Raw genomic sequence first — 13485 nt, forward strand, 5'->3', positions numbered from 1 at the left:
CGCTCTTCTTCGTAGACGTTGACTTTGGCTGCAGCTGCACACAGTTGCAGCGCCTCCTACAGTAAACTGGTGGAGCTACGCAGAGAACCACGCCATTTTTTTTATTATATACAAAGCTGAAAAATACTGAGGTCCGGACCTCGGTGTCCTCAATGGTAGCTACGGCCCTGCCCATGAGGTGTCCAGCTGTGCAGTTTGACATTCCTACTGCATCACACTGCTGCTGAGTTAGAGCACCAGGTCAACTGTGATGTTGACTGCTAAATTAAAAAAAGTATTTGAAAACTAATAATTGCGAATCTTGTCCTTTGATTATTCACTTGTTCTCGTCCTGTGCATCTTTTAGAGAAACGTGTTTCAGCACTGAAAAATGATGACACAGCCGAGTGTGGCAACATACTGTGTTTGGGAAGGAAACAGGACATTGGAGCAACTCCTCAGAAAAAAGAAAAACACACATTTTGTATAATTTTCTTTAGGCAATTGACACAGGATCATCTGGGTGTCAGCGGTCAGGAAGCAAAACGGTGAGTCCCTGAAATGGTTTTATCTTCTTAAAACTCAATAAAACAGTAAATTATGAGCATTTATGAGGTTGAAAATCAAGTATGATTAATGTTAGTGAAGATGACCAGAAATTTTTAAATAAAATGGTGTGATATTTCACACCATTTTCTCTCAGCTATTAAACAAGCAAAGTGCTGTTTGACAGCATCATTGTGTGATGAAAAGAAAACCCTGAATGTAAACGATTTGTTTGGGAGAAAACTGTTCCCTCTGCTTTGAGTTTGGGGTTTTAAGTCTGCAGATGTTTTACATATGCAAAAAAACTAAAAATAAACCAAAACAGTAAGTAAAAAATAAGACTTTTTGTAGTTTTCCTCCACATTTTGAGAATACTTTACACTATTATGTGTATCTTTCAGTTGATATATTAGTTTACTGTCAATCTGTTTTCCATCCACAGCCATGTCCTACATCTTTGAGCTCGACGAGGACTACTTTTACCAAAACTCTACTATCCAGTTCGACTTGGATCCAAACACAATATCATGTAAATCCAAACCTCTGGAACCCACAGTGGCGCTGACCTTGTGCTTCATCCTCATGACCAACTTTTTACTGGCGGTTCCGGGGAACGTGCTGGTGGGGTGGGTCATCATCAGCAGCAGACAGGTGCTCACCTCGTCGGACGTCTACTTGTTCCACCTGACGATAGCGGACGGGCTGATGGCTCTGACGACCCCGTTTTTCGCAGTGGCACTGGTTCGCGGGTGGCTCTTTGGGGACTTCATGTGCAAGTTCCTCAACCTGGTCTTAGAAGCCAACTTCTACACCAGCATCATCTTCCTGGCCTGCATTAGCACCGATCGGTACCTTGTGATTGTGCGCGCCAACGGGGCTGACCGGAGCCACCAGAGGAGGTGCAGCAGGCTCCTCTGTGCAGCAGTCTGGGCCCTCGGTTGGGCCCTCGCTCTGCCTGCACTTTTTAACGACGTCCAAAGTTTTAACAACAGCACTGAGAGGTTCATCTGCGCGGAAACCTTTGACATCGGCAGTGCCAACGGTTGGATGCTCGCCACTCGTGGGTTCCGCCACATTTTTGGCTTTTTGGTCCCTCTGGTGATCATGCTAGTCTCCTACAGCATCACCATCATACGGCTGATGAGCACTCGGGGTTTCCAGAAGCACCGGGCGATGAGAGTGATCATGTCCGTGGTGATTGCGTTTCTGCTGTGCTGGATGCCGCGTCATATAACCTTGGTGGTCGACATGCTGATCAGGGCCAGGCTGATCCAGTTTGACTGCGACACCCGGATGTCAGTGACCTTAGCCCTGGTTGTGACCAACATTGTGGCTCTGCTCCACAGCTGCATCAACCCGATCCTGTATGCGTTCGTGGGAGAGAAGTTCAGGAAGAAAATGATGCTCCTCCTGCAGAGGAAGCTCAGACAGGAGCGGGTGTCAGGGTCAAAGTTCAGCAGGTCGACATCTCAAACCTCAAATGGAGTTGGGACTCTTCTCTGAACGCTCGGCGAACTTATCTGTTTATTCTGTTGATAGAAATAAATGTTGAAATAAATGATTATACGATACTCTGCTGCCATCTATTGAACCTATTATTAGTAGCATTAATACTGCAGAGCTTTCAGCAGACAGTTTAAATGTTATATTTAAGCTTTCAGTTCCAAAAGACAAACATAAAGAATCTGTATAGCCTAAAAATGTAAATACTGTTGTGTTTTTTTTCCTAATAAAATTTATGCTTCAAATCAGGGGTGTCACACTCAGTAACACAAGGAGGCAAAAAAAAAAAAAAAAAAATTGGTCCAAGGGCTGATCTGGATCAATATTTAATGGAAAATGGAAACTTAACCTTGGTTTTAAATGTAATATGTCAAATTATTAATATGTAAATACTAATAAGCTTTTAACCCAGTGACAAATGACATAGAACTGAGAACAAACATGCTTTAATGAACAATGAAAAATAGATTAAAACTAAAAAGACATCATTAGCATGACTTTCTTATGCCTAACTCTCTATTATCAACTATTAAATTATTTTTCTGAGTAATACATGTTATCACAATACATTAAAATAGCTGAAAAAATCAGAACATGCAGCTGCTAACATCTGACTTTAAAAGAACAAGAAAGTACAGAAAAAGACGACATATTTTAAAGCAGACCTGCTGTTACTCTGATGCATGTTAACTCTGGTCAGACACCCGACGGAGAAGCAATGGAGGCTCGATCTGTCACAAACCGGAGGGGCAGATAAAATGTTAACAAGGGCCGGATCTGGCCCGCAGGCCTTGAGTTTGACACGTAGGCTTTTAAATGAAAAACGCTGCAGCATGTTGGACTGTTCAGGGATTTGCCCAGATCTAAATCCTGCTCTGTGGGTGGAGCTGAAACATCTGGAGGAGGAGCCCTTCAAATCTGACACAGCTGGAGCAGTTTGCTCATGAACACCTGCGGACAGGTGCAGAAGTCTCAGAGGAAGTTACAGAAATCACTTGGTTGCCTCAGAAGGTTGCACAACAAAATATTAAGTCAAGGCAGTGGTTCTCAAACGTTTTATACCACACCCCCCTTTGGAGGGAGACTAAAACAGAATTAGTTAAATTTAACTCATGATATATATAAAACTGTTAAAACATGAACTAGTTTTTGCGACATTTCGTCTCCAGATTGCTCCTTTGAGTTTAACTTTTTTTTTTCAGATAAAGATCAATCTAACAGAACCTTTTCGCCAGAACAGAAGCTTCATCAGCCGAGATTGATTGGACATTTTGATTTATTTACGTCACTTTTAGAAGCATGAAAATAAAATCCAATCTGTGCACAGAAACCCAGCAAATGCACTTTAATGGAGCTCGATATTATCTCAGTAATAAAAGCTGCGGTGAGTTTTGTTTCACTGTGTGTAGATGGATGGATGAAGGGTACTTTAGTTTTTTTAGGACAGAAAAAACAGGAATGATCAGGCAGTTTGAGAACCAGTTAGCGGTACCATCCATATAGTCAAGACCAATTTCATTAGTTTACTTTTTAAAAAAAATTAATTTGTTAAACTACAATTTTAAAGCAACTACTGATGTCAGGTTTTCGTTCTTAGGTGAAAAGGTACAAACACATTTGTTTGATTGATTGAGTTTATTCAGTAAAAATATTGCACACATAATAAAGGTACATTAAAAACACTTATTGTAATCCATCCAGTGCATAGTCAAATAACAAAAATGAGAGAAGAAAATACATACAATAGATATTGAAAGGAAATAAAACAAAAACAAATGATAACGTAAACAGAACTAACAAAGGATATGGTCATGAAGTGCAGAATATAAGGAAGTAGAAGACTGAAAAACAAAAACAAGGAAGGACTAGACTTTTGAAAACACTTGTAGTAGCATCAGTTTACCAGAAGAAGGAGTAGTGTTACTTTTTTTAAAGTCACTTTGGATTTTATGTAACAAATCCCATAAGAACGAATGAGAACATGTCATTTCGACATAAAAATGAGATTCTACGGAGCCCCGTAAGGGACATGTCGGAGGAAAAGCCAAAGCGTTCCTATGCAATATATTTTACGCGCAACAATATTTGTTCCAACATGCTCCGTAGACTTGGGATCTAGGAAATTCATTGCTTTAATGCAAATCTATCAATTTTCGTATGTATTTAAAGAAATGTTCGTCATTTCTGGTAAAAACGGGTCATTTGACTTCAATTCCCAGAAGCCCCCGCGAGCCTTGCAAGACCTCACGAGGACGAAATATCAAACCGAAAAATTAATTAAACAAAAGTTCCCCTTTTAAACAAACGGGTAACTTATAAAGATATTTTTAAAATAAACGTTTTGCAAAATAATTTCTTAGCTGTGTGTTTTATTGGATACAATTTTGCTATTTCTTAAAAACGAAATAAAAAAAAATCGTTTGACTACAACTCCCAGAAGCCCCCGCGGTTCGGCGAAAACATGGTACTAATCGCGCTGCAGTGTGTCTTGGACCTCACGAGGTACAGTAAGGAATGTTTAACCTGAGATATGATCTAAAACAAGGATTGCACTTTTTTTTTAGCACTGTTAAGTTTAAAAGAACTTCAGTTAGATGCTGTTAACATATTTAATTAGTGACGAAACGCTCATTTAGTGCATTGTTTTATCATAAATATGAGTTAGCCACAGCCAGCCAGACTGTTAGCCTTACATAATTAAGTATTTGTGTCGTAGAATTAGGAATGGGGTAATTTTTATTTTACATACAAAGAACCAAACATCGTGTTTAGCCTCTTAGAGGCTGTATTTGACATGCTAACATGCTCGTGTAAGTTGTTAATTGTTGAAAACAAATAAAATTTGTTTACAATAAACAAAGGTCTGAGAGTAAATCTGTGACCCAAATACAGAAATAATTAGTTTTATTTCTGTTGCTTTTAATGCAGTACTTTATAATGGTGTTTAGATATGGCAATTGTGTTTAATTCTAAAAGAAATGAAGTATTTGATGTTAAATGTAGGCCGACTGTTTGCGGTTTATTCCTTTTTTTGACACAATGATACAGGTTTGTTGGCTTGGTTTTTTATTTAAATTGCTTGGAAATGAATTTGAATGAATTTGGTTCAGTCAGGACTTTCAAATTTACATGCAAATCAATTCAAAGGCTTCAATTTAAATGTCAGAAAGTTATTTTTCTGTAACTGTTCTTGAACACGTCTGTAAACGTCGACCCAGTCCATTTCAGGCTGTTAGGGTTTGTGATTTGCTTATGATTAAAATTAAAGAATCGTCGGCCGTTCCACGTTTTGCATGCAGCAAGATCTGCGTGTTGAAGTCCTCTCTCAGTCTGACTGTGGTTTGAGTTTGGTTTGCAAATGTAGGAGTTTGTTCAGATTTACGATTTGGATAAACAGTCAAATCAACATGAACCCGTTTGACAATACAAGCTGAACACTGTTCTAAAGTGACAAAATAAACCGGGTAAACAAACAGATTCTTCGCTCACATTGATTGTTACCTGCCTGTCAGAGTGCATTTTGTGCTGAAGTTTACAAACAAACCTGTATCATTTTATATCTTTAATTTAATCATCATAATAATCAATTTATTGCCATATGTGTCCTACCATTTGAGCAGCTCTTCTATACAAGGCAAACACAATACTGCATGTATCCTAATGATACATTTAGGAGATGATTCAACATGACAAAACATACAGAGTTGATGTTTTTCCTCTGCACACAACGGTGACAGAATAGCCTGACTAACAGATAGCTTTGTTATCATTTCAGGTTAACAATGACCCCCATCTCAGCTGCTGGATAGCTTGCTGTCACACGGTGTAAAGAAGCAAAGGTCAACATTTTCTCTTCCATGCGAACACCAGCATGTAGCACTTTAACAGCCGTTTCATCACACGGGGAAATGGTTTATTCAGCTCAGCCTCCTCTGACTCTGGAAGGAAGGGGATAAAAGAAGCCGCCACAGTTTATTCTTGTAGAGTTTTTATTATTTTCTTTTTTCATTCCAGTCAAAAAGTTGGCAGCTTTTTTTTAAAAAAAAAAGAAAAAAAAAAAAGAAGACATTCCTCACATGGTGACCTGCATCACGGAGTGACCACCAGCCAGCTGCCACGATGGCAGCAGCGAGAGGGGAGAATGCTCTCGGGGCGCCGCCACCCGAAGACGCGGAGGACCACGGGGGAGTGGAGGCGGCCGCCGTTGCCTCCGAGGACCCGTCTCCATCAGAGGACTCCCCGGACATCGGGAAAATAACGTGTTCAGTCATTTACCTGTGCTTCTATGGGTTTATGACGTCAGTAAGGCCCGGGGAGGCATTCATAACGCCAAATTTGCTGAGCTCGGAGAAGAACTTCACCAGGGAGCAGGTTAGTAATGCTCACGCCTGAAAGGCGGTTCATCAATGTTTCAGTCCTGCAGAGTTACAGTTTACACTCTGGGTAATAAAGCTGTACGGTTAACCTCCACAACTCTTTAACGACTTGGTCTCTGCGTGGTTAAGCTGGGAAATGCTCAAAATTCATGTGCGTGGAGTTTACTGATCCATCTGACTGAGATCAAAGGTCACATTCCACCAACGTGGGTCCGTTTGGGAGATGAAATGTGAAAATAAATCAGCTCAGATTAGCGCAACGTGAACTCATTTCTGGCTCATTTTTGTTCAGTATTAATTCAATCCAGGTGATTGTTTGTGTATTAGGCCGTCGGCAGTCTCAGCATCCCATAAAAAGCTGTTTTTACCAGGTTCCAGTTGGTGAAATAAGCCTTTATCTTTGCTGTTAATCCACATTTGGTTCAGTTTCTACTGTTAAGTCAATAATTTGACTGACGATCAAACAAAACAAGGCATTTTAGGACCTAATATTAACCAAGAGTTTTCTTTCTAATGCTTTGTTTGTTGCTTTTAGTTCAAGTTTTAGTCAAAAGTCAGGACAACTTTTACCAATACTGAAGTTTTACTTTTCCTGACACAATTAAGACAACAATTTCCCACAAACCACGTGTTAAATTAGAAATATTCAGCCTAAGATCAGCTCTGTCTACATTTTTAAACCTCTTGACCTCTGTTTTTATCTATTGTTAGTCACTAATATTTAGCTAATTATTTTGTATAAAAAAATAATCAAATTCATATTTTTTTTATGGGAAACTAGCCCATAGCTTGTAAAATTTGTTTTATATGAATGTGGTTTAGTAATATAGGTTTAAAAAAGTCAGTGCTGGAAATTGTATCAGAATAATAAATATTATATCAATTTAATTGGCGAAATCTTTTGTTTTTATCTCAAATTTAGTGATTTGCTTCTTTTTTTTTGCTTTAAACGGTTGTAAAATAGTTCAGAATTTTAATAATTGTGTTTCAAAAGCAGCAAGTTTAAGTGTTTATCATTTAAACCAAAACTTCCAGTCCTTGAACGTTTAAAAGGAATTTTTTGGTAAGACAATTTTTCCTTTTCCAGGTGACCAACGAGATCACGCCGGTGCTGACGTACTCCTACATGGCCGTTCTGGTGCCGATCTTCCTGCTGACGGATTTGCTGCGCTATAAGCCGGTTCTGATCATCCAGGGCATTTGTCATGTGGTCATCTGGATCTTTATGCTGCAGGGCACCTCCATGCTTCACATGCAGTTCATGGAGTTCTTCTACGGGATCACCATGGCCTGCCGCGTGGCCTACTCGTCCTACATCTTCTCCCTGGTTGACCCAGTCCTGTACCAGCGCGTGGCGGGCTACTCGCGCTCCTCGGTTCTGCTGGGGGTCTTCACCAGCTCCGTTCTGGGCCAGCTGTGCGTGTCCGTGGGCAACGTCACCTTCTACACCCTCGACGCCATCTGCTTGGGATTCGTGAGCTTCGGCTTGCTGCTCGCGCTGTGCCTGCCCTGGCCCAAACGGTCCCTGTTTTTCAATCGGACGAAGAACCAGGAGGAGCGGAAGGAGCTGACGGCATCAGCTCAGTCAGAGCTGGACAAAATACACCCGAAGGAGGTGGGGTTGGCCTCGGCGTCAAGCTGGAAGGATTCTGTGTTTGTGCAGATGCTGCTGGAGGTGAAAAACGTGGTGAAGAGGCCCAACCTGAGGCTGTGGTCCCTGTGGTGGGTGTTCAACTCCACAGGATACTATCTGGTGCTGTTCTACGTCCACATCCTATGGAGCAAAGTCTCCCTCAGCACCGAGAACAAGAACGTCTACAATGGGGGCGTGGAAGCTGTTGCAATGTTACTGAGTGAGACATTCCTGGAAATATCAGATATAGTTTGTCTTTGTTTTTTTACAGAAAATCTGCTCAGTTTTGTTTCATTGCTTTGAAAGGTTTTATTTATAAGAGCACGTAGCGCTAACTTACAGACACCTCTGTGCACATGAACAACAAAGAGTCAGGCGGTTCAGGTAGCATTAAAAAAAAATTAGTTTGATCTCTTTTTTTTTGGTGGGTTTATTTGAGCCTGACTAACACAGGTGTGACCACTCAGTAATCACAGCTGTGCCGCTACAGCTGCTAAAGCGGGGTCCTCGTTAATTAAATCGGTTCCACCTGTGACTTTCCTGCTGAGCGCCAACCGGAGTGCACGCTTAACAGTCTGGTTTCAGGAGATTTTAGTAAGTCGAATGAGAGAGACACTTAGCAGCTGTGCCTGATGAGGGATAATGGGCGACATGAGTTGTCAAACCAACTGAACGCATCAAAGTTTCGCGGGGGCAGCAGTTTAAATCAGTGGTGTCCAATCGTGGTCCTGGAGGGCCACTGTCCTGCATGTTTTAGGTGTTGAGGCACGCAGCCCCGTCGCTTGAGTTTCGACTATTTGAGGAGAAAAGTTAGTCGTCGTAAGCGCCTGAGGTGTATTTTCACACCTGCACAGGAGCTGTCCTCTGACAAAACATCCGAGGCAAATGTCCAGGTCAAAAAAAAAACCCACTGGTGTTGTTAGCGGCTGCCAATGTGGGGACGAAACAAGCCGAGGCGGGCAACAAAATAATGTGCGCAGCCAAGAATGCAGCTTCACAAGGCTGGGATTTTAAAATCCGGTCGTTTTGTCACCTTGTCTCCCAACAGTCGCAGCTCAGTGAGAAACCACCTGGAAGGACACCTGTTAAGGCGATAGAAACGTAACCCCGATGTTAAACTATAAATATGTTAAATATTAAAGAAACTGTAGGCTGATTTGTCGCCTATTTGTATGAGATGACATTCATTATTGGACTTTAAACCGATCTGAGGTTGTAAATTGGTTGAGTAACTCCGACATGAGGTGGGAGCTGTAAAAGTGTCTTCACAGAACTTAATCTGATATTAAATGACTGATAATGAGCGCCTTAAAAGCACAGGCCGATTTCAGCTAAATGGACAAATAAATAACAAAGTGTAGTGTGTTTAAAAACAGCAGGTGGCCACTTAAACCATGAAACCTGACAGCTTTTAGTAAATTATTTTTTACCATTTCACCTCATTGGAAGTCTTTATTTCCAATAAGTTTTTCTAATTTATAGATTTTAGGTCAAACATTCTGTTATTAGTATGCTTGAGCTTAAAAGTGTTTTTAGAGATAGTTATTTAGGTAACAAATGGTTGTGTAAAGTGCTTCCTAACTTGTGTTCCCGGTTTGTGCGAGTCACTCGTTATCATTTCTCTGCAGGTGCGGGAACTTCCTTCATAGCAGGCTTCGTCAAGATTCGGTGGAACATCTGGTCCGAGTTCGTGATCGGTATTATCACGGCCATCCAGGCGGGCCTGCTGCTCCTCATGGGCACCACGGGCAACATTTGGGTCTGCTACGTCTCCTATATCCTCTTCAGGGGCTTCTACCAGTTCTTGGTGCCGATCGCCACGTGAGTGCCGGAGGAAATGCTGCAGTGGAATAAAAAACTTTGCTGGTGGTGCTCAGGTTTTTTGTTAAATCCAAGTGAAACTGGGCTGTACCAGTTAGTTCAGCTTCAGTCCCCGGCTTGAGTGTGGTTTTGGCTCTGAGGGGGGGTTACATTTTATTGACACAACGGCTGAATCTTGAGCGCAGTGCTCAGAATATTAAACGTTTTTGTCTCTCTCCCCCCCTCACAGCTTCCAGATTGCCTCGTCGCTCACAAAGGAGCTGTGTGCTCTGGTGTTTGGCATCAACACCTTCTTGGGAACAGTGCTGAAGAGCATCATCAACCTGATATTCGCCGACAAGAGGGGCCTGGGCCTGGATGTGCAGTCGCAGGTGATGATGTGTCCATCTTAAATGACTTAGTGTCGCGAAAAAAATAAAATAGAAGCTTCACAGTGTGGCACTTTATTTAGCTGTGCTATAGGGATTACTGGAATGGAGCTAACACTTAAATGGCTGTAACTCGCTCAGTTTTACACACATTGAGCTAAAATTTGGTGTGGTTGTAGCTGAGAATCATCCTTAACACATACTAACTCTAACATGGCACGCAAGATCTGCAAGTACAGGGTTGAGCATAATGTCGTTTACAAGTTTTGACCAAAATAGTTACCGTATTTTCAGGACTATAAGGCGCACTTTAAACCCTTCAATTTTCTCAAAAAATGACAGTGCGCCTTATAATCCGGAGCGCCTTATATATGTAAGAAGTCATAATGTTTTAGTACGACTTTGGTTAAACTACAAAGCTGCACAGCTCGCAGCGTTAAAGCTCAGTTATAGTTGCTCACGGGGCGGACCTGAGCGAGCGGTGGAAGCATTTATACCTGACGCTTGCGTCGGTGCAGTATTCTTCCGTGAGTTTTGAACCATTTGATTATCTTTGTGATCTCTCATAGAGGGATGATATAAATGCTGATACAGGCGAACCAGCTCCGCTAGAGCACCGAAATCTTCCATTTTGAATGAAGCACGGCGTGTGCGGTTCACGCGAAGTTACAAAAATTTGGATGTGCACCTTATAGTTTGGCATGCTTTATATATGACAGAAGTTCGAAAATGGACCATTCATTGACAGTGTGGAAAATACAGTATATATTTCTCAGCAAAAGATGATTTCAGTATAAAACGGCAGCTTAAAATCCTGTCTTCAGTATTAAAAGTGGGGCAAAGCAGAGAAACTTTGCATGAAAATGGGGAGAAACATCAGGTTTACGTACACAGCTTTTTCATCCTGATTGATTTACTTTCAATCTGTTACAAAAAAGCACAAAAATATCCTGCCTGGGAGGAACAGACAGTTCAGCTCAGAAGTGTAAAATTAAAAGCACACACGTTATAAACCAGCTCAAGTTTCCATAGCACCGCGGTCACTTTCACTGCACTAACGGTGTGATTTCCTGTCGCAGTTCCTGGTGTACTTCATTTACTTGACGTCCCTCACCGTGGTGTACCTCGTCTGTGCCGCCGTGGTGCTCGTCCGCCACTTCAGGAACCAGCCGGCGGGGGGAGGAGCCGCAGCCAGCCGCCGGGCCACGGAGCTCAGCGCCGTGTCCGTAAACTCTGAGGCAGAGCCACTGTCTAACGGCAAAGGCGTCAAAGCTTAAAGGACATTTCACGGCTCCGAGTCGAGCGTTCGTTTGGAGAAAAGTCAATCATTGTGTTCAGTGTTTCAACTTTGAGCCTTAATCACTGAAGTGCCTCATCTGCTGTTTAAAGCTGTTGCACTACATGAAACAAACATGTAGATAGTTTTCGTTGTATTATTCTTTAGTTTGGAAAAAGGGCTGTTTATTGTTCTTTTTGGCACGTTAGCTTTGATAGACCTTACAACGCAGCACTCCTATTGTATTTTATGGTACAATAGTTACATTTTAATCCATCTAAAGATGATCTGAATACATGATCTTTTAGTCGTTGTGAATCATATTTTCACATCTCATCAAATCAGATCATAAATGATTAATTTAAACCTTCTGTTTTATACAGGTTAGATGATTTAATTGTATAATTATAAACAGCACAATGAGGATATGTATTAATTTGTATTTGATAGGCTTGTTTTTAAAAAGGAATCATTTTTACACTTTTTTTCCTAGGTTTTTTTACAAAGTGTTGAATTGTAGCATCTGGGCTAACGATGTTAAAGGACGTGGGAAGAAGAATGGCTGCTTTTTTATTTACCTAAACGGGGTTGGCGGCTGGAAAAGGACAGAAACAAATCATAGGAACGCCATGTTATTCAGCAGGACAGAGTGTTTTTTTAAAAAAAATGAAATAACTTTTTTTTTCCACAATAAGAGCTAAAGTAGACTCGTGTTTATTCACTTTCAAATACTTTTCTGTTTCTTTTATTTTTAAATAAAATAATTCCTGAGAAACGACTGAAAGCCCGAGTGTGATAGGAAAGGAAATCAGATGTTTATTTTTTATTCACAAATAAATATTTCTTGGATTAAAAGAGATTTTTGAGGCTTTTCTTGTTGGAAGAACGCCCCTTTGCAGTAAAGCACCTTTATAATTAGAGAACCAGGACTTTCTGCCAGAACGATGCCATTTCACAGGAAAATTACATCCAGTTTGACTTAATGTTCCTTTCATTTGTGATGTCTGAGTCTGAGCAAACATCAGAAATAACCATCCCGTTTAACCTGTCTGATCACGACAACAACCGTTTTTACTCTGGCATTGCCGCGTTGCCTGCAAGAGTTGATGAACCTTTATGATCCCCGGGGGCAACGAAGAACATAATTTACGAGGCTGATATCCACAGGAATAAACGACGTCTTGAACCGGTTGGACGGACCTTCTGCACCCTCCACGGAAGCAAAACACACAAACACCTCATGGACCGTTTGGGCCGCCCAACGTGGATCTGACTTCCTGTTTTCAAGGAACTGATTTCAGGGCCACAGGGAATAATTCTCATCTGCTGCAGAAAGGTGAAGGCGGACGATTACGTTTTGATTCTGTTACCAAAATGTCTCATGGTCCACTGGATAGATGTAATCACTGTGCTTGAAGTCAATCCAATGCCAGAGGGTAGCCATATTATTAGCCAACACAAAAGGTTCATAACTCCTTCAGTTTTACGGACAATGAGCTAAAATCTGATGTGGTAGGAGCTGAGGGTCATTCATAACACATCCTCTGACTGTGACACCTTGTGATATTGCGAGAGATTCCACATCATGTTTTCAAGGTTACTGAAACGACTATAAGCTGTATGTCTCAACATAATATGCTACTGGCAAAGTAAACAAAAAGTTGCTTTTAGTCCTTCCGCTTTGACATGGCCAAATGTCTAAATTTATCTTACTTGTTTTTAAACCAACACCTTGATGCCAACGGCACCAAAACAGGTGGGACCATGGGGGCCCAATACTGGTCCAGGCCAAAATGCTCCTCTATATTTGGCCCAGAGCAGATAACTTTTTGCTCTCAGGGCAGACAAATACAGGTGCTGGTCATAAAATTAGAATATCATGAAAAAGTAGATTGATTTCAGTAATTCCATTTAAAAAGTGAAACTTGTATATTATATTCATACATTACATACAAACTCATATATTTCAAATGTTTATTTCAT

At 41.1% G+C, this 13485-nt stretch overlaps 1 protein-coding gene and 1 pseudogene across 2 annotated transcripts; both read left to right on the plus strand.

Annotated features, from left to right (window-relative positions):
* The first annotated feature begins 270 nt into the window (after window positions 1-270).
* LOC108246788 lies at window positions 271-2273 on the plus strand (annotated as a pseudogene).
* A 2194-nt stretch (window positions 2274-4467) lies between these two features.
* slc19a1 (solute carrier family 19 member 1) lies at window positions 4468-12361 on the plus strand. 2 transcript variants are annotated; one of them, XM_017434475.3, is made up of 6 exons: window positions 4468-4530; window positions 5804-6399; window positions 7492-8257; window positions 9666-9858; window positions 10088-10229; window positions 11306-12361. In XM_017434475.3, the coding sequence occupies exons 2-6, from the start codon at window positions 6148-6150 to the stop codon at window positions 11501-11503; spliced, it is 1551 nt and encodes a 516-aa protein (XP_017289964.1). In that variant the 5' UTR covers window positions 4468-4530; window positions 5804-6147; the 3' UTR covers window positions 11504-12361. The 2 variants fall into 2 exon arrangements, with proteins under 2 accessions (XP_017289964.1, XP_017289965.1); XM_017434476.3 differs by having other exon boundaries at window positions 7492-8126.
* Window positions 12362-13485: the final 1124 nt, after the last annotated feature.

This window comes from Kryptolebias marmoratus, linkage group LG23 (genome assembly GCF_001649575.2).
Source record: "Kryptolebias marmoratus isolate JLee-2015 linkage group LG23, ASM164957v2, whole genome shotgun sequence".
Classification (NCBI taxonomy): Eukaryota; Metazoa; Chordata; class Actinopteri; order Cyprinodontiformes; family Rivulidae; genus Kryptolebias; species Kryptolebias marmoratus.

Bases quoted from the DNA above. Each gene is read 5' to 3' on its own strand.
- slc19a1 (XM_017434475.3), top strand. From the start codon at position 6,148: ATGGCAGCAGCGAGAGGGGAGAATGCTCTCGGGGCGCCGCCACCCGAA. The intron at 8,258-9,665 runs GTGAGACATTCC...ATTTCTCTGCAG, and splicing joins AGCTGTTGCAATGTTACTGA to GTGCGGGAACTTCCTTCATA. The intron at 10,230-11,305 runs GTGATGATGTGT...TTCCTGTCGCAG, and splicing joins GCCTGGATGTGCAGTCGCAG to TTCCTGGTGTACTTCATTTA.